General features: G+C 41.4%; 2 protein-coding genes across 2 annotated transcripts in view; one reads left to right on the top strand and one right to left on the bottom strand.

Annotated features, from left to right (window-relative positions):
• The first annotated feature begins 724 nt into the window (after window positions 1-724).
• Window positions 725-1,490, top strand: LOC122423556 (transcription factor BTF3-like). The gene has a single exon (XM_043440730.1). It carries the CDS (start codon window positions 749-751, stop codon window positions 1,232-1,234), a length of 486 nt encoding a protein of 161 aa, XP_043296665.1. The 5' UTR covers window positions 725-748; the 3' UTR covers window positions 1,235-1,490.
• A 999-nt stretch (window positions 1,491-2,489) lies between these two features.
• The window catches only part of FAM227A (family with sequence similarity 227 member A), a 51,751-nt gene continuing 30,345 nt past the window's right edge, over window positions 2,490-23,895 (bottom strand). Inside the window, exons 12-17 of the mRNA XM_043440909.1 lie at window positions 21,004-21,073; window positions 15,793-15,887; window positions 12,667-12,824; window positions 10,407-10,559; window positions 6,810-6,950; window positions 2,490-2,876 (exon numbers count right to left, since the gene is read on the bottom strand). Of these exons, the coding sequence (XP_043296844.1) occupies window positions 2,783-2,876; window positions 6,810-6,950; window positions 10,407-10,559; window positions 12,667-12,824; window positions 15,793-15,887; window positions 21,004-21,073 (711 nt within the window). The 3' untranslated portion in view covers window positions 2,490-2,782. The remainder of the gene's footprint in view (window positions 2,877-6,809; window positions 6,951-10,406; window positions 10,560-12,666; window positions 12,825-15,792; window positions 15,888-21,003; window positions 21,074-23,895) is intronic.

Genomic DNA, 23,895 nt, shown 5'->3' with positions numbered 1-23,895 from the left:
CAGGTGAGATGGAAGGTGAGAGGATAAGAAAGACTATTTCATTCTTCTGCATTGGATTTGATTTCTTGATCACCTTTCTGTGGGTGAACCATAAAGACACAGAGAGAAGTGGGTTAAAAAACCAATGTGATCAAGAGAATGAAGAAAGGAATTCCCAACATTATATCAACAGCCTGGAAATGAACCACCTAGAGTGAAGTAGATCAGAAGGCTGGGAAATGGAGGTGAAACTGGTAGATTATGTAAAGTGTCTGAATGTACTGGGAGAATTTGGAGATAGACTGTGACAAGTATATTAAAAAAAGAAAGAAAACAAGTCGACTGATAGAGAGACTTAGTTCCAGTGACAGCAAGGAGTTTTGCAAGAAATAAAAACAATGAAAGTATATTCTGTAGCTCATGGTAATGGTGTTGATGGTATGATAATACTGATTAAGGAACCAGCCAAAATCACAACAGAAGCACATTGTCAGGATGGGAGAGGAAAAGTTTGTGCATGTGTGAATCTAGTCCTCACCTTTCATTGTGAGAATTCGATAGATAATGCCTAACACTGGAAAGTCAAGAGCATCAGGATATTTAAACATATGGAAGAAAACAAATAAAACCGTCAGTTAAGAAAGTGGAAAGTGACTCTAGCTGCCATCTTGCGCCCCCACGTGTGTGCACCTAACCTTAGCTGGTCTGCCCAAGACCACCTGAGCGCCAACCCTAGTGCCCCACGCGGCCCCACTTCCGCTCCAACAAGATGAAAGAAACTATCATGAACCAGGAGAAACTCGCCAAACTGCAGGCACAAGTGCGCATTGGTGGGAAAGGAACTGCTCGCAGAAAGAAGCTGGTTCATAGAACAGCCACAGCAGATGACAAAAAACTTCAGTTCTCTTTAAAGAAGTTAGGGGTAAACAATATCTCTGGTATTGAAGAGGTGAATATGTTCACAAATCAAGGAACAGTGATCCACTTTCACAACCCTAAAGTTCAGGCATCTCTGGCAGCAGACACTTTCACCATTACAGGCCACGCTGAGACAAAGCAACTGACAGAAATGCTCACCAGCATCTTAAACCAGCTTGGTGCCGATAGTCTGACCAGTTTAAGGAGACTGGCTGAAGCTCTGCCCAAACAGTCCGTGGATGGAAAAGCACCACTTGCCACTGGAGAGGAGGATGATGATGAAGTTCCAGATCTTGTGGAGCATTTTGATGAGGCTTCCAAGAATGAAGCAAACTGAACTGAGTTAACTTCTGAAGAAGATAAATCTTGAAGAAGTTACTGGGAGCTGCTATTTTATATTATGACTGCTTTTTAAAATTTTGTTTATGGATCTGATAAAATCTAGATCTCTAATATTTTTAAGCCTAAGCCCCTGGACACTGCACCTCTTTTCAGTTTTTGCTTATATACAATTCATTCTTTGCAGCTAATGAAGCTGAAGAAGCCTAAGAATAAAGTTTGAGACAAAGATAAATAAAATTCTTTGCCTAGTATATGGTTTTATTTTTTATTTCATTGATACCAATTTGTACACAGAAGGCAAAATTGTTTATAGAAGGCTAATCATGGCATGTAATATGACTGATAATCATGAATGGAATCTGATTAAATATTTAAAATGACAGTTAAAAAAAAAAAAGAAAGTGGAAAGTGTTGCTGTGGAATAGGCAAGGGGGTCTGGAAGAGTGCAATTTTTGTAACAAGCTGTTAGCTGAGTTCTCATAAATGTTTTATTAAGAGAGATATAAGATCAAGAAAGCTTGGAAACTACTGATCAAAAAGATAGCCAGGGTTTCACGTAGAGGTAGATGTTTGTGGAAGACTTTGCAGATCCCCTGAAGTACATACATAATTCCATCATGTAGCCCACCATCTGCCACCAGGACTTGAAAAGTCCAAATATGGCCATGTGGTTCCCTATTTAATATCATTCATGGATTCCTACCACTTAAGATACTAAAGTGGTTTTGCTTAGAAAAGAAAATTCCTTCATGGTTTGTCCAGGAATCTTCTCCAGGCTCATCTCTCCTAGAGCCCCTCACATACTTCCTTAACCTCCTGCCATGTTACTTGCTGCCTCTGAGTCTTTGCCTCTGCTGCTCCCGACTGGGTTGGGAAGATCCCCTGGAGAAGGGAATGGCAACCCATTCCAGTATCTTGCCTGGAAAATCCTATGGACAGAGGAGCCTGGAGGGCTGCAGTTCATGGGGTCACAAAGAATTAGACATAGCAACTGAACACACACGCACATGTTTGTATTGTGTTTAGCTTAATGCTTGGCACAGAGTAATCAGTAAATTGGTAGCCACTATTATTATAAAGAAAGTGAAAGTGTTAGTCACTCAGTTGTCTCTTTGTGACCCCATGAACTGTATGTAGCCCTCCAGGTTCCTCTGTCCATGGAATTCTCTGGGCAAGAATACTGGAGTGGTTTGCCATTCTCTTCTCCAAGGGATCTGCCTGACCCAGGGGCAGAACCCAGGTCCCCCGCATTGCAGGTGGATTCTTTACCATCTGAGCCACCACTTAATATTGTTAACCTATAATATTTTATTTTAAGTAAAATAATGGGTAAAAGAGTAAATGCATGAGTAAATGTAGTGACCTAAGGAAAAATCTCCCCACTCCTGCTTTTCACTCAACCTAGGAAAAACTATAGTGGAATCTTTCCCCTATCCTGGGAATATTTATTTCTATTTCTCAGTCTTTGGCCACAAGTTTCTTTTCCTCCTGTTTTTGTTCTACTAGCAGGAATGTCAGAAATTTTGTAGGAGCTTCCTAGTTCCTACACGGAAGGGACTTCATCAGTGCTTGATGGTGAGAAGGAAGAGTCAGTCGAATTCTGTTTCCATTCTCCATCCCTCTCTTCCTTTCCCTTCCTGTGGGGGAAACAAAAAAGACATGAACAAAAATTGGCTCAAAACTTCACTGTGATCCCTTCAAAGGTTTCACTAGAATCTTGATAAGTACTGAAAGAAAAAGTTTACAAATCAGCCAAACACTGGCAATAACAAATAACTGAAGCAGAGTGCTGAACACACGGCAATGACTCCCTCCTTCGTCTTCTAAGTATTCACTGAGGATCTGCTGGGTGCTAGGCCCTGGACGAAAAAAAAGGTCATCTAGGGCAGTATTCCTGACCTCAAGGACAAATCTCAATCTATGGACAAGCAAATCTGTGACTAGAATATACTATGTTCTGTGGTATGTGATCAGGAAAGCATAGGACAATACCCTGAGTGGGTAAGTCAGGGAAGAGTTCCTGGAGGTGATGTCTGAGCTGGGCTTTAAGGGCTACTGAGGGGTTAGCTAGATTAAGAAGTAAGGGTGAAAAGCTGTAAACTGAAAGGGTGGGGGAGGGATGGAATAGGAGTTTGGGGTTAGCAGATATAAACTATTACACATAAAATGAATAAATGACAAAGTCCTACTGTATAGCACAGGGAACTATAGTCAACATTCTGAGATAAACTGTAGTGGAAAGAATATAAAAAAGAATTTATTTTTACGTATAACTGAATCACTTTTCTGTACAGCAAAAATTAACACAACATTGTAAATCAACTATACTTCAATTAAAAAAAAAAGTAGTTGAAAGATAGTCATGTCTGAGGGAATAACAATAATATTGGTGAATTAGATTAGTTGGCTTTTTGTATTTCTGAGACTCTAATCTGGATATCACAAAGACTGCTAATGAGTCACCATTGAACTTACAGGATTCCGTGGCTCAAACAGGTGGGCCTCAAGCTAAACTATTATTTTTAAAATGTGAAGGAAGGAAGGAAGGAAAATTTCAACTAGAAGGTTGAAAGTCTTCCTTCATTAAATTTCTCAAATCATTATGCTTTGGTTTCTTTATCTCTGAAATGGCAAGTATAACACCATCTATCTGTGGTAGATATGGTTATTTAACAACGCATCATCCACTCTCCCTTTTCACTTTAGCAATGGAGCTAGTTTTTGTTTAAGATGGTAATGTACCCAGATTTAAAAAACAAATAAACAACACATTTCCCAGTCTCCCTTGAAGCTAACATCATCATGTGACTAATATCTGGCCCTTGAAATAAATTGGTAATGTTATACAATATTTCCAAGGAGGTTACTAAAAAGAGAGAAGTTAAAAGAAATTGACTACACATGGGCATGAGGGATCTTTCTAGGGTGATGAAAAAGTTCTAAAGCTAAATTGCAGTAATTGTTGCAAATCTCTGTAAATTTACTTAAGTCACCGAATTGCACTGGCAAAGTGGGCAAATGTTATGGTAAGTTGTACCTCATTAATATTATAAAATCATAATCACTTTTATTTTAATAAAAGAACATTTTAAATATTTTTTAAACAATACTTATTAAAAAGAAAGAAATTGCTGTAGCTATGCATTCACATTCTAGCAATGAAATGTAAGTGGAAATGTTGTTTGGGACTTCTGGAAATGCTCCTTAAAAGAGAATGTGGCTATAGATTAAAAGTAAATGAATGGAGAAAAATATACCATGCTAATACTGATCAAAAGAGAGCAAGGGTAACTATACTAATTTCAGACAGAGCAGATTCAAAAGCAAAAAAAGTTATTAGGGATAAGAAGGACATTATATAATGATAAAGCAGTCAATTCTCCAAGAAGACATAACAATTCTTAATGTGTATGCTCCTAACAAAGCAGCATCAAGCTATACAAGGGAAAAACTGCTTGAAAACAAGGACAAATAGGTGACTCCACTATCATAGTCAGAGACTTCAGTTCAGTTCAGTCGCTTAGTCGTGTCTGACTCTTTGCAACCCCGTGAACTGCAGCACGCCAGGCCTCCCTGTCCATCACCAACTCCTGGAGTCCACCCAAACCCATGTCCATTGAGTCGGTGACGCCATCCAACCATCTCATCCTCTGACGTCCCCTTCTCCCTCCACCTTCAATCTTTCCCAGCATCAGGGTCTTTTCAAATGAGTCAGCTCTTCGCATCAGGTGGCCAAAGTATTGGAGTTTCAGCTTCAAAATCAGTCCTACCAATGAACACCCAGGACTGATCTCCTTTAGGATGGACTGGTTGGATCTCCTTGCAGTCCAAGGGACTCTAAAGAGTCTTCTCCAAGACTTCAACACTCCTCTAATCAGAAATGGACAGACCCAGCAGGCAGATAATTGGTAAGGATATACTTGAGCTCAACAATACCAATAATCAACAGGATGTAATTGACACCTGTAGACTACATCACCCCAAAGAGCAGATTATACAGTCTCTGCAAGCTCACATGTAACATTCACCATGACAGACCGAATTCTGGGCTGAAAAAATATACCTAAACAAATCTGAAAAAAGATAAATCACAAAAAAAAAAAAAAAAAGATAAATCACATTATGCCTGCTCTCAGACCAAGATGGAATCAAACTAGAAATCAATAGCAGACAGAGAGAGCTAGAAAATCCTCAAATACTTGGAGATTAAACAACATACTTCTAAATAACACATAGGTCAAAGAAAACTCAAGAGAAATTGCTTTAAAACTCATCAAATCCTCCTGGGTTAGGACACACAGTTTTGAGGGCAGGAGCGTACCGTGTCCCCGCTTCACCTGGCAAAACAATAAGTCTCTTCTTTTCTACTTCATCCAAAACTCTGTCTCTGAGATTCGATTCAACACTGGTGTTCAGAGGCTGAGCTTTTGGCATCACCATCAGAGACTTTTATGAGGCTTAGTTTATGGAGGCTGGGAGAGGGTGTCTCTCTTTCAGGTCACACACTATAAGGACATAGGCTTGGGGCTGTTCTTGGCGCTCTTTCTTTCAAGGGCAGTTCAGTCATGTCCAACTCTTTGCGACCCCATGAACTGCAGCACGCCAGGCCTCCCTGTCCATCACCAACTCCCGGAGTTTACCCAAACTCATGTCCATTGAGTCGGTGATGCCATCCAACCATCTCATTCTCTGTCGTCCCCTTCTCCTCCTGCCCAGCATCAGGGTCTTTTCTTTCAAGGGCAGGGGTAGCTTGAAAAGCAAGCCAGCACACAGGAACAGAGGGTCATAAAAGAAAGGGAGACAAAAAAAAAAAAAAAAAGAAAGGGAGACGACTTCCCTGGTGATCCAGTGGACCAGAATCTGCCTACCAATGTACGTGACTCCCGTTGGATCTCTGGCCCAGGAAGATCTCACATGCCTCAGGGCAACTAAGGCCAAGAGCCACAACTATCACAAGTACTGAGCCACCCCTTACCCCTGCGCTCTAGAGCCTGCGAGCAGTGCAACTAATGAATCCCATGTTCCCTAGAGCCCATGCCCTGCAACAAAAGAAGCCACCGCAGTGAGAAGCCCTTGCACTGCAATGAAGAGTAGCCCCTGCTCACTGCAACTAGAGAAAGCCCACGTGCAGCAACAAAGGCCCAGTAAAGTCTACATAAATAAATTAAAAAAATTTTTAAAGAAACAAAAGGAAAGAATCTGAAAAAATCTTTGAGCCCTCAGGTCTATTGTACCTGTAGCCAGTCTGTCTGTGGCCTTTCCAGTTACAAAAACCATGAGATTTTCCTTCCACTCAAGCTGGTTTGAGTTGGTTTTGTGGCACATGCAACCTAAGAGCTCTGACTCAAACAGTTCGTAAAGTACAAGTATTTGGCATAGAGGAAGTACAAGGTCATTGGTAGCCCTTACAGTTACCATTAATAAAAAATAAAGTGAGAACTGGGTGACTAACCCATAAAAGTGAGTGGACTTTTATAATATAAAAATATTACATATATATTTTTCCATGTATTAAGAATTCCTACAGTGTTCACATTTCTACTTTTTCTATGGTCTTTGTTCAAACAAACCTCAACATAAGCTCAGTCTCCCTCTGATGACTTCTTCTAGATTTCTTTTCAGGAGTGTCCTCAAGGAAGGTTGAAGCCTGGATGAACATGTGGTTTGCCTTTTTTTTGTCTTTCGCTCTTTGATCAATATTCTTCACCTCCCTGTGGGGAAATCACAAAGACACATGGAAAAAGACTAAAGAGTCAGCATTGTCTTTTTACTTTTTACTCTATCTTCACATGTAAAAGTAGCAGATATTTACGAATTCATTCATTACATCTGTCGAGAGCAACTGACTGAAGCAGAAAGTTGGCCACACAGCAGCGACTCAGTCACCAAGCTCCTGCTCTGTGCTGGGAGTCACACAGAGGGGGATACAGAGAAATAAGACACTGTCCCTGACTCAGCAGAACATACTCAAATTAGGAAGACAGGTGAGGAGAACCAACCATCTGAGAGAAAGCTGAAGCATGGACTTGAGGCAAATGGAATTCAATTTGAGGTTCTGCCATTTGCCGTGTGTCCTTGAGCAAGTTACTTAACCTCTCCTTGCCAGTGTACTCATCTCAACATGGTAATAATAGAACCGGGTGTAATGTTGAGGATAAATTGAGTTACCATAGGTCAAGTGATTAGCACAGGGCCTGGTAGTAATACACATGAAGTGCTCAGTAAATGTCAGTTGCTGCTGCTATTATGATAGGAGAAGGTTTTCAGTGGAATTGGGAAGTATACCAGCTGACCTTTGAAAGGTGAGTAGACCTCTATTCAATGAAGAAACAAGTTATGGACATTCAAGGTAGTCAAAATAGGAATAAAAATATATTCAAGAGAATTGAGATGGTGTCATATATTTCTCTGCTGCTATGGAATAGATGTAAAAAGACTGGTATTAAGAAACTACTGTTGACCTTGGCCTGAACCAGTGGTTATTCCAACAATGTCTTTCCCCAAGTCAAAAGAAAAAAATTGTGTTGACACAACATTCTCACTTTTGGCATCCTCTTTTCCTAACCTTCTGAAGCCAGCTTCTGCTTGCAGTGGAGAGACAAACAAGCAGCAAACTGCATTTGTTTTTGTTGTGATGACATTTTCTAACAGGAAAACTTGGACATAAATCCTTGATAGTATTTTCTACCAGAGAAAGGAAATGGCAACCCACTCCACTATTCTTGCCTGGAAGATTCCATGGACAGAGGAGCCTGGTGGGCTACAGTCCATGGGGTCACAAAGAGTCGGACACGACTGAACTGAGCAGTATTTCCTATATTGTCATTTCTTGGGATTTTGAAGCCTATACATGTCTTGTTGAGTTGCTAAGTCATGTCCAACAATTTTGCCATCCCACAGACTGTAGCGTGCCGGACTCCTCTGTCCATGGGATTTCCCAAGCAAGAATACTGGAGTGGGTTGCCATTTTCTTCTCCAATACGTGTCTTAGGCGCCTATTTTCCACTAGTAAGAGCATCTTTAGCTTGTATGGCAGCATCATATGTCGAAACATTTCATAAAATTCTGCAAAGGGTGTTTTGAATTGCGGGTGCTTGGCCCCCATGCAAGTTTAAGGATCACGGCTCTGACTCACAAGGAAACTAAATTCTGCAGCAGCAATTGATCCTGCTCTTTCATTACAGCTGCAACTGCATGTGCTAACTAGGTTCTTCCTCCACCTAGAGCAGAGATCCCTGCAAGATAGCTCCTGGATTGCCTTTTCTTTCTTTGTATATTTATTTACTTTATTTTTATTTATCTGTTTTGCTGTCTTGGGTCCTAGCTGCGGCACGTGTGCTCAGTACTTGCAGCACACAGGCTTAGTAGCTCTGAGGCATGTGGGATCTTAGTTCCCCAACCAGGGATCGAACCTCCACCCCCTGCACTGCAAGGCAGATTCTAAACCACTGGACACCAGGGAAGTCCCTGGATTGCCTTTTCTAAGGAACATTGCTCTAGGCTGCCCCAATAGCAAACTTTCCAACTCCAAGACCTGGTGCTGCTTTGGATCCTGCAGTTTTCATGGAATGAGGTCACATGTATTACCTCTAAGAGCCGTCATTTGCTGAGAACTTCCTGTGAGCCAGGTTCCAACCTAGACATCTCCTTTAATCCACACAACTACTCTGTGAGTAGTGTCCTTGTTTTACAGATGGGGTATCCAAGATGGGCTTTTACAGATGGGGTTTTACAGATGGGCTAAATGATGGACCTAATCCATAGAGAGGGTGAGACAGAGCTGTACCTGCAGCTTCAGTCTATCCACCTTCAATGCCAGTGCTCCGAACGGATATGCTACATTCCAGGTGCTGTGCTTAGTCACTCAGTCATGTCTGACCCTTTGCAACCCCATGGACTGCAGCCCGCCAGGCTCCTCTGTCCTTAGGAATTGTCCAGGCAAGAATACTAGAGTGGGTTGCCATGCCCTCCCTCCAGGGGATCTTCCCAACCCAGAGATCAAACCCAGGTCTCCCACATTGCAGGTGGATTCTTTACCGACTAAGCCACAAGGGAGGCACATTAGGGGAACAAGTGGTAATTGACATCCCCAAAGAGTCCTAGCCCACCTACAAGTAATATTCCACATGGGCATTTGTCATCGTTCACTATTGTTATGGCCACCATAAAAAAAAAAATAAAGACAGTGTTCAAAAATTTAAACATATATAAAAGTAAAGAAAGTTGTATAATTAACATAATTTACCCATTATCTTGCTTCAATAGTTATCAATCTGAAGTCAATCTTGATTCATCTATTATCTATTATCTCCTTTGCCTCCCTCTTCCCATGCCAAATGGGTTAATTTAAGGCAAATCCTAGACACTGTGTCATTTCAGCCATAAATACTTTATTATATATCTCTTTAGCCCACTCCAGTGTTCTTGCCTGGAGAATCCCAGGGACGGCAGAGCCTGGTGGTCTGCCGTCTATGGGGTCGCACAGAGTCGGACACGACCACAGCGACTTAGCAGCAGCAGCAGCATATCTCTTTAAGACACAATTCTTTAAAAAATAACTACAAAGTTATTACAATATCTTTAAGAAAGGAACACTCTAATAAAAGAAATTTCTTAATGTCACTTAAAACCAGGTCAATGTTCAAATTTCCCCAGTTATCTCATAATTGAGATAATTATCTCAACTGGTTGATTTAAGTCAGGATCAAAACAATGCTTTGATTAATATCTCTCTCCAGTGTCTTCTAAACAATTGATCCTCCTCCCTCCTCTTCTATTTTCCTTGCTTTTTATGTGCTGAAGAAACCAGGTTATTTGTCCTATAGAATTTCCTATTCTAGATTCACCAATTGCACCCCTGGAGATATAGATAAATGTGCCCAGGAAAAAAGACTGGGTGGATTTATAGGAAAATATTGGCAATGTGAATGTGTACCTGTAGGTATTTTTCCAGGTTCTTTGTTTTCATTGAGCATAAATGTTTTTGTAGTCGGGAAAAAAAAAAAAAAACTTGTAAAAAAAAAACAAGACCTGGTCTCTGTTACTGTGGAATTTACATTCTGAATGCACTGGTTACAGGGCTGGATCCCAGTTACAAATTAGTGTGACATGCTGCAATAGACAAATGTTGAAACCATGCCTCTTTCCCTCGAAGGCCCCTTAAATACCTGAGGAAGTTGTCCTGCAGTTCCTTCAGGTACTCGTCAAAATAATTCCACTCACTCCAGTGAAGCCAGTTCAGCTGCTGGAAGTTTTCCCTCCGCTTCTTCATGTTGCTCAGGGTCAGGTTGATGACCTCAGCGTAGGTCAGGGTGGACTCAGTGGTTTTCACGTCAAGGAAAACCTCACACCATCAGTTGGTATTGACTCAGCTTTGTTGGTGGGATATGTCCAGGGCATGGGGAGGAGGGAGGTGAGATGCCAGAGTGGGGAAACTGACCTGCTTTTAGAAATCTGAGCAGGAAACCCTCCATGGCCTTGATCGTGGCCTGCTTGGGAAAGAAAAAGCCTAACCTCTCCATGACTAGGCCACTCTCCCATCTTTTTTTTTTTTTCATTTACTCTTTCTTTTTTTTTAATTTATTTATTAATTTTTTTATTATTATTTTTTTTTTCCAGTGGGTTTTGTCATACATTGATATGAATCAGCCATGGATTTACATGTATTCCCAATCCCGATCCCCCCTCCCACCTCCCTCTCCACCCGATTCCTCTGGGTCTTCCCAGTGCACCAGGCCGGAGCACTTGTCTCATGCATCCCACCTGGGCTGGTGATCTGTTTCACCATAGATAGTATACATGCTGTTCTTCACTCTCCCATCTTTAATAAAGTCTTTCTCCCCTCCTGCTGATGGAAGGGCTGTGTGCTATGCTCAGTCGGTAAGCTGTGTCTGATCCTTTGCAACCCAATGGACTGTAGCCTGCCAGACTCCTCTGTCCATGGGATTTCCCAGGCAAGAATACTGGAGCAGGTTGCCATTTCCTTCTCCAGGGGATCTTTCTGACCCAGGGATTGAACCCACATCTCTTGCATCTCATGCATAAGCAGGCAGATTTATTTTTTTTTACCACTGCACCACCTAGGAAGGTCCTGGAAGGCGTAGGAAGTGCTTATTTTAGACTATCATCTAAAATTCTTACTCTATTATCAAAGTGGTGAATAGAAAGGGATTCCAACTTTCCTTTCTTTTCAGGCCCAATTCTGATTCCCTATCTCATGTTTGTATTAATATGCTGAAAAGTTCTCTCTACCTTCCCCTCCCTTCCACCCCTTCTGAACTGGTCAGAATCTCAGTTACACTCATCACGAACTGTGGGACATCAGACAATGCATGTCACCCTCTATGCCTCCATTGCCGTATCTATAAAATAGGGATAATAATATCTACCTCAGATGATGTTAATGAAATAATGATAGTTACTACTTTTTTAGTACCAGCTCTATGCCATTTAATCCTGGTCACAAAACTATTGATTTGGTGTGACTATCCTCCTTTTAAGAATGAGTTGATAAAGATACTGAGCTTAGGGTTGAAGGTACACACATGAGATCTTGAAGCCAGTGGGTTGCTGAGCTGGGACTCAAATCCAGGGCTGGGTATCCCCAACCCAGGTTCCTTCTACTACACCACACTGTCCTTACAGAACAATGAAGTGATATAAAGCAAAGCATTTTATAAATAACAAAGTACTATGCTGACAGGTAACATTCATTCAGTCGCTTGTTACCTGCCAGGCGCTGTACCTGTTCTCTACATTACAACCCTATGAGGCAGGTACTGTTATCCCCATTTTATAGGTGAAAAAATGAGGCTCAGAGAGAAGCTGGAACTTGTCTAGGATCACTCAGCTGGCAAGCAGTTGAGTTGGTTCCTGAATCTGGGTCTATTTGATCCCATGTTCTGACCCTCTATGGAAACTGCTAAGACTCAGACGCCAACACTATCACACCCGTTTTCTTAAGATCTGGGTTTTGACCATATCTTTAGGATAAATTTCAATGGGGCCAGGAATTTACTAATGGGTCTTGCGGAGGGGTGTGTGTGTGTGTGAGGAGGATGCTAGAAGAAAACACACACCTGGACACCAAAATTCCTGATCAATATATACTGTGGTGTCAGTGAGCATCTGGGAGGCATTAGTAAATTGCAAAGTATGTAAGAGTCCCTAAGTAGCCCATTCTTTATGGTAGATAGGAAGAGATTTTGCACACAGGGAAATCTGACTTGCCCAGGGTCCCACACAGCACGAGGTAGGTTTTGAATTAAAATGAACAAGATTCTGACCCATAGGCATCTATCAATGGTCACCCTTGACAGGTCCCTACTATGTGTCAGGTGTTGGATGTGTCTCTCTTCACCCTTGCTTCTGGGAAGGGGAAGCAGGGATCTGGAGTGACGTGTGTCTAACCCATGGTGGAAAGGATATGGGATGGTCTTGGTTCTTTCTCTCCTGACCATCAACAGGTCTTGGCCATGCTGCTGCAGGGTGGAGTAGTTCAGGAGAAAGTACACAACCAGAGGACTCTTCCCATAAATGTTGAAGAGGTTTGGAGTCAGCGGAGGGCTTTTGCAGGCAGGGTAAGACTGAGTAGGAAAGAGAGAGGAGTAAAATAAAGGATACTGTCATTTTTACAGTGTATATTAAGAAATATAAAAGTACTCATATTTTTTATCTAGGAACTCATTTTAGGATGCTATCCTAAGGAAAACTACCCACAAGCAAAGAAGATTTAGGCACCAAAATGTTTACTGCAGTGATAATTACTACAGCAAAAGATTGGACTAATCTAAATGTTCAAGGAAATGTAGATATCTCTACCCAAAGGAATAGTATGCCACTATTGGTGGCATACTACCACCAATAGTGGTAGTTGGTACTAAAATACAAAGAGTTGATACTAAAATACGGTTTCAGATGCAATAGTATTTTAAAAAATCAAGATACAAAATTAGGTATATAATATTATGTATATTGTATAAAATAAATATAATTATATGATATAAATCAACCAAAAAAAGGTAGATGAGAGACTAGAAGCCTAGTTCCTAAAATGTTAACAACTCACTCAGCAAATATATACTGGGTGACTACTATGTATACATACTGATCTAGACATTGGCATATCAGCCGATAATAAGACACATTCCAGCCCTAAAGGGCTTGTATTATAGTTGAGAAAAAAACAATAATCAACAAGTGAGAGAGTACATGATACTATGGAATAATAAGGGCTTCAGGTAAGAATCAAGCAGAGTAAGGGGTGTTCGTGGTGGGATGGGAGACTGGGAAGGAGAGGGATCTTTTCCATGGGGTGGTCAGGGAGGGCTGCCTTGAGGAGGAGCGATCCTGGCAGACCCTGAACAACGGAAGGAAGATCTGTGCAATGTTCCAGGCAAAGGGGACAGCAAGTGCAAGAGACCCCCAAGACAGACAGGAGCTTGGTGTGGCTAAGGGATGGAAAACAGGCCCACATGGCTCAAAAGAGAACAAATGATGAAGCTGAAGAAGGAGTGGGGTCTCCGGGCCACGGAAAGGAGCTAGGATTTTCTAAGTGTGACTGAAGCCACTGGGAAGGTTTTGAGCTGGGTTACAACATGATCTGATTAATTTTTTTCTAAAGATCCCTTTAACTGATGTGTGGAGAAATGACTGCAGTGGGTGAGCATGGACACAAGAAGAGCACTTAGGAGCCTCTACAGTGGTTCGGGCAGTGCTGGGGCTGTGGCTGGGGAGTTGGGAGAGAGGTGAAAAGTGATGGAATTTGTGATCATACCGTAAAAGCAGAATTGGCAGGATTTACTGATAGAGTCAATTTAGGTGTGAGAAAGAGGGGAGTCAAGGATGACTCTAAAGGGTTAGCTGCCAGTTGCCCAGCTGGGAAAGTCTGGGGAAGAAAAGGTTGACAGAGTAGGTGATTTGTTTTCTTTCCTTATATTCCTTTGCCTTTTCTCCAAAATGTCTGTAGTGACTGTGTACTACTTCTGTTATTTTTAAAATACGTTTTATTTTGAAGAAGTGGTGATAATTTAATCAGACAAAAATTCTGTCTCATGAATAAACGCTGTAGCAGCACCTAACCACATTATTCTCTAATCCTGTTTACTTTGTTTTATTTTACTTTATTTTTTAATTAAAAAAACACATGTATGTATTTACTAAATATTTATTTGGCTGCGCCGGGTCTTATTTGCAGCATGTTCTTTTAGTTTAGTTGCAGCATATAGGATCTTTTTTAGCTGTCGCATGTGGGATCTTTAGTTGCAGCACATGGAATCTAGTTCCCCAACCAGGGACCAGACTTGGACCCCCTGCATTTGGAGGGTGGAGTCTTAGCCACTGGACCACCAGGAAGTCCCTAATCCTATTCATTTTGATTGCTTAATGAGATTCCCTTTATCTATATCAGGTTCTCTCCACCTTGGCACTTAGCCATTTGGGGCTAGATAATTCTTTGCTGTGGGAGACTGTCCTGGGCACTGTAGAATGCTGAGCGGCATCCTTGGTCTCCATGTAATAAATACTAGTAGTACTCTGCCCCCACACCCAGTTGTGACAACCAGAAATGCCTCCAGACAAGGTCAAATATCTCCTGGGGGACAAAACTGCCCCCCGTTGGGAAGCACTACTCTCTAGCAAGATCCCGCTGGGATCACAGAAACTTGGAGTCAGAAGGGAACTCATAGATCATTTAGTCCCATAATTCCTAAAGCCGCATCTCCCGGTGAGGGCCATTATGAAATGTGCCATTATGCCATTATGTGCCATTATGAAATGGCAACCCAGTACTCCAGTAATCTTGCCTGGGGAATTCCATGGACAGAGGAGCCTGGTGGGCTACAGTCCATAGGGTCGCAAGCAACTTCACACACATGCACACTTATTTGGCTGTGCTGGGTCTTTGTTTCAGCATGCTCTGAGCATCAATTTCCTCACTAATAAACTAAAGAATAGGAGGAGTAATTGTTTCAAAGGATTGTGACAGTAAAATAAAATATATTGTATGCACAGGTTTAGTATGGTGGTGGTGATGGTTTAGTTGCTAAGTTGTGTCCGACTCCTGTGACCCCATGGATAGTAGCTTGCCAGGCTCCTCTTTCCATGAGATTCTCCAAGCAAGCACACTGGAGTGAGTTGCCATTTCCTTCTCCACAGGTTTAGTATAATGCCTGACACATAGTAAGTGTTCATTATGTGTTAATTATCATCACTACCTCAGATAAACCTCATAAGAACACCAGAACCTATGAATTATTGTCCACGTTTTATAGAGTAGGAAACAGAGGCCCAGGATTCTCTTTCCATTACATCCAGGCTCTTGAGTTTCAAGCAAATAATTTAAATCTGGAGAAATCTAGGCTAAATGCTTACTCAAACTTGTGCCCACTTCAGTCAGTAATTACCTGCAGGAGATTTCCTTACTGTATTAACCGAGTCTACAATCAGAAACACCCCAGTTTTTACTCTGACATATTCACAGACCCACTTTTCTAGCCAGAACTCCTAGCATCTTTTAAGCCATCTCTACTATGAAACTTGCAATCACGTGCTTACCTGCTTAGGAAGCATATTCTCAAGTTCTCTTGCTTCTGATATCCTCCTGACTTGTTTTGTGGGTTTCCTCAAAACCGGAGGATGATAGGTATGCTCTGTCAGTATAATATTAGCAAAAAATGATCAATAGAATTGTCAGCTATGATGAGAAAAGGAAACAAGAATTTAAATGACTGTGGATTTCTCATCAGACCATTGAGACCAGAGGCTGTGGAACAACACTGAGAAGTACAGAAAGAAAAGAACTGTCAACCCAGAATTCTATATCCAGAAGAAATATCCTTCAAAAATGAAGGTGAAATAAAGACATTCTCGGAAGAAAGAAAAGCAAGAGAACTAATTGCCAGCAGGCCTGTTTCAAATGGAGGATTTTTTTGGTGGTGGGAGGGGATGTAAGAAGGAAAATGATTCCAGAGGGAAACTTGGAACTTCAGAAATGAAGGAAAAGCAACAGAAACTGTAAATACCTGGTTATCTAGCATAAGTGCAATATATATAGTAAATACAGAATATAAATAATAAATATATAATGTATATTGTAAACGTGTCTGGTTATATATAGTAAATATAATACTGTATTTTTCTCCTCTTACAGTCTTTAAAACATGTATGATGATCACTTTGGAATGCTGTATGGCAGTTCCTCAAAATGTTAAACATATGACCCAGCAATTTCACCCTTGGTATACATATACCCAAGAGAAATGAAATATATGTCTACACAAAAAACTTGCACATGAATTTCACAGCAGCATTATTTATAATAGTTACAAAGTGCAAATAACTCAAACAGAAAAAAATAAAATCACTATATCTAAAAAAGTCGTGGAATGCTTAGTGTTCAGAAGAAACTCTACAGCATTTTTCATATTAGAAAAAGGGGTTTCATTTCTACTCAGTTCAAAAATTTTCTAATTTCCAACACTGATGAAAGAAATCAAAGAGGACACAAACAGATGGAGAAATACACCGTGTTTATGGATTGGAAGAATCAATATTGTCAAAATGGCTATACTACCCAAAGCAATCTATAGATTCAATGCAATCCCTATCAAGCTACCAATGGTATTTTTCACAGAACTAGAAAAAATAATTTCACAATTTGTATGGAAATACAAAAAAACCTCGAATAGCCAAAGTAATCTTGAGAAAGAAGAATGGAACTGGAGGAATCAACCTGCCTGACTTCAGACTCTACTACAAAGCCACAGTCATCAAGACAGTATGGTACTGGCACAAAGACAGAAATATAGATCAATGGAACAGAATAGAAAGCCCAGAGATAAATCCACGAACCTATGGACACCTTATCTTTGACAAAGGAGGCAAGGATATACAATGGAAAAAAGACAACCTCTTTAACAAGTGGTGCTGGGAAAACTGGTCAACCACTTGTAAAAGAATGAAACTAGAACACTTTCTAACACCATACACAAAAATAAACTCAAAATGGATTAAAGATCTAAATGTAAGACCAGAAACTATAAAACTCCTAGAGGAGAACATAGGCAAAACACTCTCCGACATAAATCACAGCAAGATCCTCTATGACCCACCTCCCAGAAATTGGAAATAAAAGCAAAACTAAACAAATGGGACCTAATGAAACTTAAAAGCTTTTGCACTACAAAGGAAACTATAAGTAAGGTGAAAAGACAGCCCTCAGATTGGGAGAAATTAATAGCAAATGAAGAAACAGACAAAGGATTAATCTCAAAAATATACAAGCAACTCCTGAAGCTCAATTCCAGAAAAATAAATGACCCAATCAAAAAATGGGCCAAAGAACTAAACAGACATTTCTCCAAAGAAGACATACAGATGGCTAACAAACACACGAAAAGATGCTCAACATCACTCATTATCAGAGAAATGCAAATCAAAACCACAATGAGGTACCATTACACACCAGTCAGGATGGCTGCTATCCAAAAGTCTACAAGCAATAAATGCTGGAGAGGGTGTGGAGAAAAGGGAACCCTCTTACACTGTTGGTGGGAATGCAAACTAGTACAGCTGCTATGGAAAACAGTGTGGAGATTTCTTAAAAAACTGGAATTAGAACTGCCATATGACCCAGCAATGCCACTTCTGGGCATACACACTGAGGAAACCAGATCTGAAAGAGACACGTGCACCCCAGTGTTCATTGCAGCACTATTTATAATAGCCAGGCCATGGAAGCAACCTAGATGCCCATAAGCAGACGAATGGATAAGGAAGCTGTGGTACATATACACCATGGAATATCACTCAGCCGTTAAAAAGAATTCATTTGAATCAGTTCTAATGAGATGGATGAAACTGGAGCCCATTATACAGAGTGAAGTAAGCCAGAAAGATAAAGAACATTACAGCATACTAACACATATATATGGAACTTAGAAGGATGGTAACGATAACCCTATATGCAAAACAGAAAAACAGATGTACAGAACAGACTTTTGGACTCTGTGGGAGAAGGCAGGGTGGGGTGTTTCAAGAGAAAAGCGTCGAAACATGTATATTATCTAGGGTGAAACAGATCACCAGCCCAGGCTGGATGCAAGAGACAAGTGCTTGGGCCTGGTGAGCTGGGAAGACCCAGAGGAATTAGGTGGAGAGGGAGGTGGGAGGGGGGATCAGGATGCGGAATACATGTAAATCCATGGCTGATTCATGTCAATGTATGACAAAAACCACTACAATATTGTAAAGTAATTAGCCTCAAACTAATAAAAATAAATGAAAAAATTTTTTTTCTAATTTCCTTTCATTCTTCCTCTTTGACTCATAGGTCTACATGAATTGAATATATATGTAGATTTGGGGGACTTGCAAAGTCTCCTACAAATATTTACCTCTATTTGGAACCCCCTCTATACCTCTCAATGAGTGGTCCCCAAGTTTGAGGGTTTTTTTTAATGGTTTTACTGAGATATAATTTACATACCTCTTTGCACCTCCCTTTCTCAATCAAGAAAAAAGATTGCTTAACTTTTCAAATACTGATGATATGTGAAATAATCTAGAATGATACTTAAGACTTTACATTCTAACACAGTTTTCTTAGGTTCTGTATTTGTCTATTTGGCATCCATTAATTACAGGGCCAAACTAATGGCCAAAGTTGTTTACATCTCCCCCATGAACCAGAGGCCATACTCTGAACCACCTTCTTTATCTAACTCTCATAGTTCAGTTCGGTTCAGTCGCTCAGTCATGTCTGACTCTTTGTGACCCCATGGACTGCAGCACGCCAGGCCTCCCTGTCCATCACCAACTCCCAGAGCTTACTCAAATTCATGCCCATCGAGTCAGTGATGCCATCCAACCGTCTCATCCTCTGTCGTCCCCTTCTCCTGCCTTCAGTCTTCCCCAGCATCAGGGTCTTTTCCAATGAGTCAGTTCTTCACATTAGGTGGCCAAAGTATTGGAGTTTCAGCTTTAGCATCAATCCTTCCAATGAATATTCAGGACTGATTTCCTTTAGATCTCCTTGGATCTCCTTGCAGTCCAAAGGACTCTCAAGAGTCTCCTCCAACACCACAGTCCAAAAGTGTCAATTCTTAGATGCTCAGCTTTCTTTAAAGTCCAACTCTCATGTCCATACATGACTACTGGAAAACCACAGCTTTGACTAGATGGACTTTTGTTGGCAAAATAATGTCTCTGCTTTTTTTTTTTTCCATTTATTTTTATTAGTTGGAGGCTAATTATTTCACAACATTGCAGTGGGTTTTGTCATACATTGACATGGATCAGCCATGGAGTTACATGTATTCCCCATCCCGATCCCACCTCCCACCTCCCTCTCCACCTGATTCCTCTGGGTCTTCCCAGTGCACCAGGCCGGAGCACTTGTCTCATGCATCCCACCTGGGCTGGTGATCTGTTTCACTTTAGATAATATACATGCTGTTCTCTTGAAACATCCCACCCTTGCCTTCTCCCACAGAGTCCAAAAGTCTGTTCTGTACATCTGTGTCTCTTTTTCTGTTTTGCATATAGGGTTATCATTACCATCTTTCTAAATTCCATATATATGTGTTAGTATGCTGTAATGTTCTTTATCTTTCTGGCTTACTTCACTCTGTATAATGGGCTCCAGTTTCATCCATCTCATTAGAACTGATTCAAATGAATTCTTTTTAATGGCTGAGTAATATTCCATGGTGTATATGTACCACAGCTTCCTTATCCATTCGTCTGCTGATGGGCATCTAGGTTGCTTCCATGTCCTGGCTATTATAAATAGTGCTTCAATGAACACTGGGGTGCACATGTCTCTTTCAGATCTGGTTTCCTCAGTGTGTATGCCCAGAAGTGGTATTTCTGGGTCATATGGCAGTTCTATTTCCAGTTTTTTAAGAAATGTCCACACTGTTCTCCATAGTGGCTGTACTAGTTTGCATTTTGTCTCTGATTTTTAACATGTTGTCTAGGTTGGTCATAGCTTTTCTTCCAAGGAGCAAGCATCTAACTCTCACACCAAGCCAATATTTCTCCTGACTTAAATCGACCCGGTCCAGGTGTCAGACAGCTAGGGACAGCCTTTATGCCCTGAAACCCACCAGAATTATTCAATATAGCCAATCCTATGCTGTTTACACTGTCATGTCTGGCCTTTCCCAAGGAAATTCCAATAAAGGCTGTGGCCTATGCCTTCCCCTTACTCCCTTCTGCCTCCTGACAACACTGGAGCTTCCTCCTATGGCCCTGCATGGAAAGCTATGCCTCCCATTTCTAGAACTAAGAATAACGAAGTTTCTTTTAACAGCACTGACCTATGTAGTCACTTAGTCACCTTTGTGTTGGGTTGGCCAAAAGGTTCATTTAGGTTTTTCTGCACCATCTTATAGAAAAACCCAAATGAACTTTTTGACCCACCCAATAAATTAATACCCAGGCACAAATAGGTTTCTAACTCAATAAATTCTGTTTTCTGATGGGGGAGAAGAGCAGTAATCATATCTTAGGTTTCTTCTTCCAGTGCCGTCAATCTCTCTTCCCCACAGATATCAACACTGTGCTGGACTCATTACCACAAAAGTGGAACTTAATTAGTGATAACTGAACTGAAAAGACAATTATGGTGTAAAAGACATTTACACCATAAGTGTAAATGAGGACAGCAGATTAGGTTTAAAAAAAAAAAAAAGAAGAAACTAGGGTTTTGGAGATAATAACTAAATCAAAAGCCTACATTTCCCCTTTGGGTGGTTAATGTACCTTTTGGGCCATACACTGAATTCTTCTGGGCAGAACTGGCTCTCTCATTGGTTGAATTCGTATCACCAGACTCCAGGAGAGAGAAAAAACACACAGAAATCACAGAAGAACAAATTTAGTAAAACTGGTAGTGAGAGGAATACAAAAAGTATACATGCAATTTCTTAGGTGTCTTTCATTGTTCTCAGCAAAAGCACGTAAGGGAGACCTTTCAGGCACAGCTCAACAACTCAGCCCTTAATCCTGGGAGCATGGGAAAAAGAGATGAAGAAAACACGTGAGCTGGGGCCTGAGGCAGACTGGGGTTCTAGTCTCTGCCCTGTCACAATGGCCTGTGATCTTGGGCAAGTCAATGAACGTCTTGATTGCCTTGGTTTCCTCACAGGGTTCTTAAGGGGATTAAGTCAGCTAATGAATGCAAAGCACAGTTGTTGCTCATGGCTGAAGTGCTCTGCAGACATTGCATGGTTGTTTATGAAATCACTCACCACACCTCCTTCAGAAGACATTTCATTGAGCAACTACTCATGTGTCTTGCACTGAGCCAAACCTGAAACCTAGTCCCTGCTGAGAGGAGCTACAAGTCTAGTGGGGACGATAATAGGAAATCATAATTACGCTAAGGTGATTGGAAAGTACCACATATTTGTTACAGAGCTAATATAACTCAGGATTAGGTTTGCACATGAGTGACAGAGACTTGAAATTAATAGTGGTTCAAACTAGGTAGCAATGTCTCTCCCATATAACAATCTGAAGGTAGGCAATTCAGGGTTTATACATTATTTCTCCTGTGATAAATCTTAGGGATTCTGACTTCTTCCAGCTCTGTTCCACTTTTCCTAAGACAGGACCTTCGTTCTTAGGGTCCAAGGTGGCAACTAGAGCTCCAGTCATCACATTCACATTCCAAGCAGCAGAATAAAGAAAAGGACAAAGAGATGAAGGAATCTTCCTTTTTTTCTAGGAAGACTCCCAGAAACTGCCACATGGCACATCTGTTTCTATCTCATCAACTGGATCTTAGCCACATGGCTACACACGGATGGAAGAAAGGCAAGGAAATGTAACCTTTTCTTTATAGGTTCTCTCTCTTTTTAAAAAATTATGGTATGTGTGTTATGTATTTGACTGCACCTGTTCTTAGTTGCGGCATGCGGGATCTTTAGTTCCTGCATGTGGGATCTAGTTTCCTGACCAGGGATCGAAACCCGGCTCCCCTGCATTGGGAATGCAGAGTTTTAGCCACTGGACCACCTAGGAAGTCTCTCTCTTTTCTAAAGGAGGAGGAAACAACAAATATTGGGAAACAGCTGATAATCTGTCACAAGCAGTACCAGCAGAGTATTCTAGGAAGCCCCAGTGGGAACACTTGATTCTGTTTGGGGCAGAGCTGGAGGGCTTCCAAGGAGAGAAGACACTTTCGTTCTGTCTTTAAAGATGAGTAGGAGTTTGGCAGTCTTAAACAGATGGCCCACCGAGTGGCAGACAAGCAACCCTCCAGCCTCAACAATCATCACTTTGCTTTTACATAAATATGGTATTTGAATGGGAAGAAGAAAGCTGAAAGGACCTCACATCCACCATGCAGCTGGTTGTCTAACAGCGGCTGATTTTCACAGCGTTGAAGTGGTTACTCGGAGTTGTTAGAGAAAAGACACTCCCAGAGCTCAGTGAAGCATCACACTCATTGATTACAGACTTCAGAGAGCTCTGTTGTGGAGCGGAGAATAGTCACAAGGAGATGGACTTGGTTGAAGTCATTAGACCTTTGCATTTGTTGGATAGGCAGTAGGATGATGCAGAAAGAGCTCAGAATGACAGCTTTCTATGTCAGCTGAAGTTAGTCATGTGGCCTGGGGCAAGTTTTCACCAGTTTCAGTCTATTTCTCCTTTTGTCAGATAAAAATAATAATGACCTACCATGCAGGGATGCTGTCAATGCTAGGATAGGACACACACAAAGAAAATTTGCACACGGTGGACTCTCCAAATTATTTTCCCACCCACTCTCATGTGTTGTGATCAGCAACTTCCGCTCTGAGCATGTGAGGCACTGTTGTTGGGATGGGGGCGTAAATTAAGACTCTTCTGGGACCCCCTTCCCACTGCAGCACAGTGGAGATGGGACCGTTCCACCCTGTCACCCTGCCACTCAGATTCTGCACACTGAAGGCTTAGCTGTGATGGAGGGAGACCAGCTTCTGAGCCACTGTGACAATCTGGGGATGCCCAGAAATGTCTGCGAGGGACGTGGGCTTGGCAGATCTCGTATCGGCAGGTACAGGAATGAGCTTCAGGAATTTGGGTCATTATTGTTAAATGACCCTTATGTACCTCTGGTCTGGAACTTGAGGAAATTCTGGTTAAAATGAGAAAACATTCTGACAGGACATGGCTAGACAACAGTTTATGGGACAGCACCTCTCCCTGGATTGAATCTTTAAGAATTCGTACCAATCATGGGCTTCCCTGGTGGTCCAGTGGTTAAGAATCTGCCTGCCAATGCAAGGGACACGGACTCGATCCCTGGTCCAGGAAGAACCCACATGCTGCAGAGCAACTACACCTGTGCACCACAGCTATTAAACCTGTCCTCCAGAGCCTGGGAGCCACAACTACCGAAGCACTTGAGCCCGGAGCCTGTGCTCCAAAACAAGAGGAGTCCCAGTTCGCAGCAATTAGAGAAGCCTGTGAGCAACAAAAACCCAGTGCAGCCAAAGATAAAATTAATTAATTAAAAAAACACCAGCCATGATGCCCATTTCACAAACAAGAACACAAAGGCTCAGATTTGCTCTAGAACTGATAAAGCTATCTACCTGATAGGTGGCCTTACCTAGACGAAAACTTAGCTCTTCTGAACCAAGCCTAGTATATGTCTTCCCGCCT

The sequence above is a fragment of the Cervus canadensis genome, chromosome 21 (assembly GCF_019320065.1).
Source record: "Cervus canadensis isolate Bull #8, Minnesota chromosome 21, ASM1932006v1, whole genome shotgun sequence".
Classification (NCBI taxonomy): domain Eukaryota; kingdom Metazoa; phylum Chordata; class Mammalia; order Artiodactyla; family Cervidae; genus Cervus; species Cervus canadensis.
Note: the sequence above shows the minus strand (reverse complement) of the source record. Positions and strands in the feature narration are given on the sequence as shown.

What these genes read in the sequence shown, in the direction of transcription:
- LOC122423556 (XM_043440730.1), top strand. Translation starts at nt 749, where the DNA reads ATGAAAGAAACTATCATGAACCAGGAGAAACTCGCCAAACTGCAGGCA.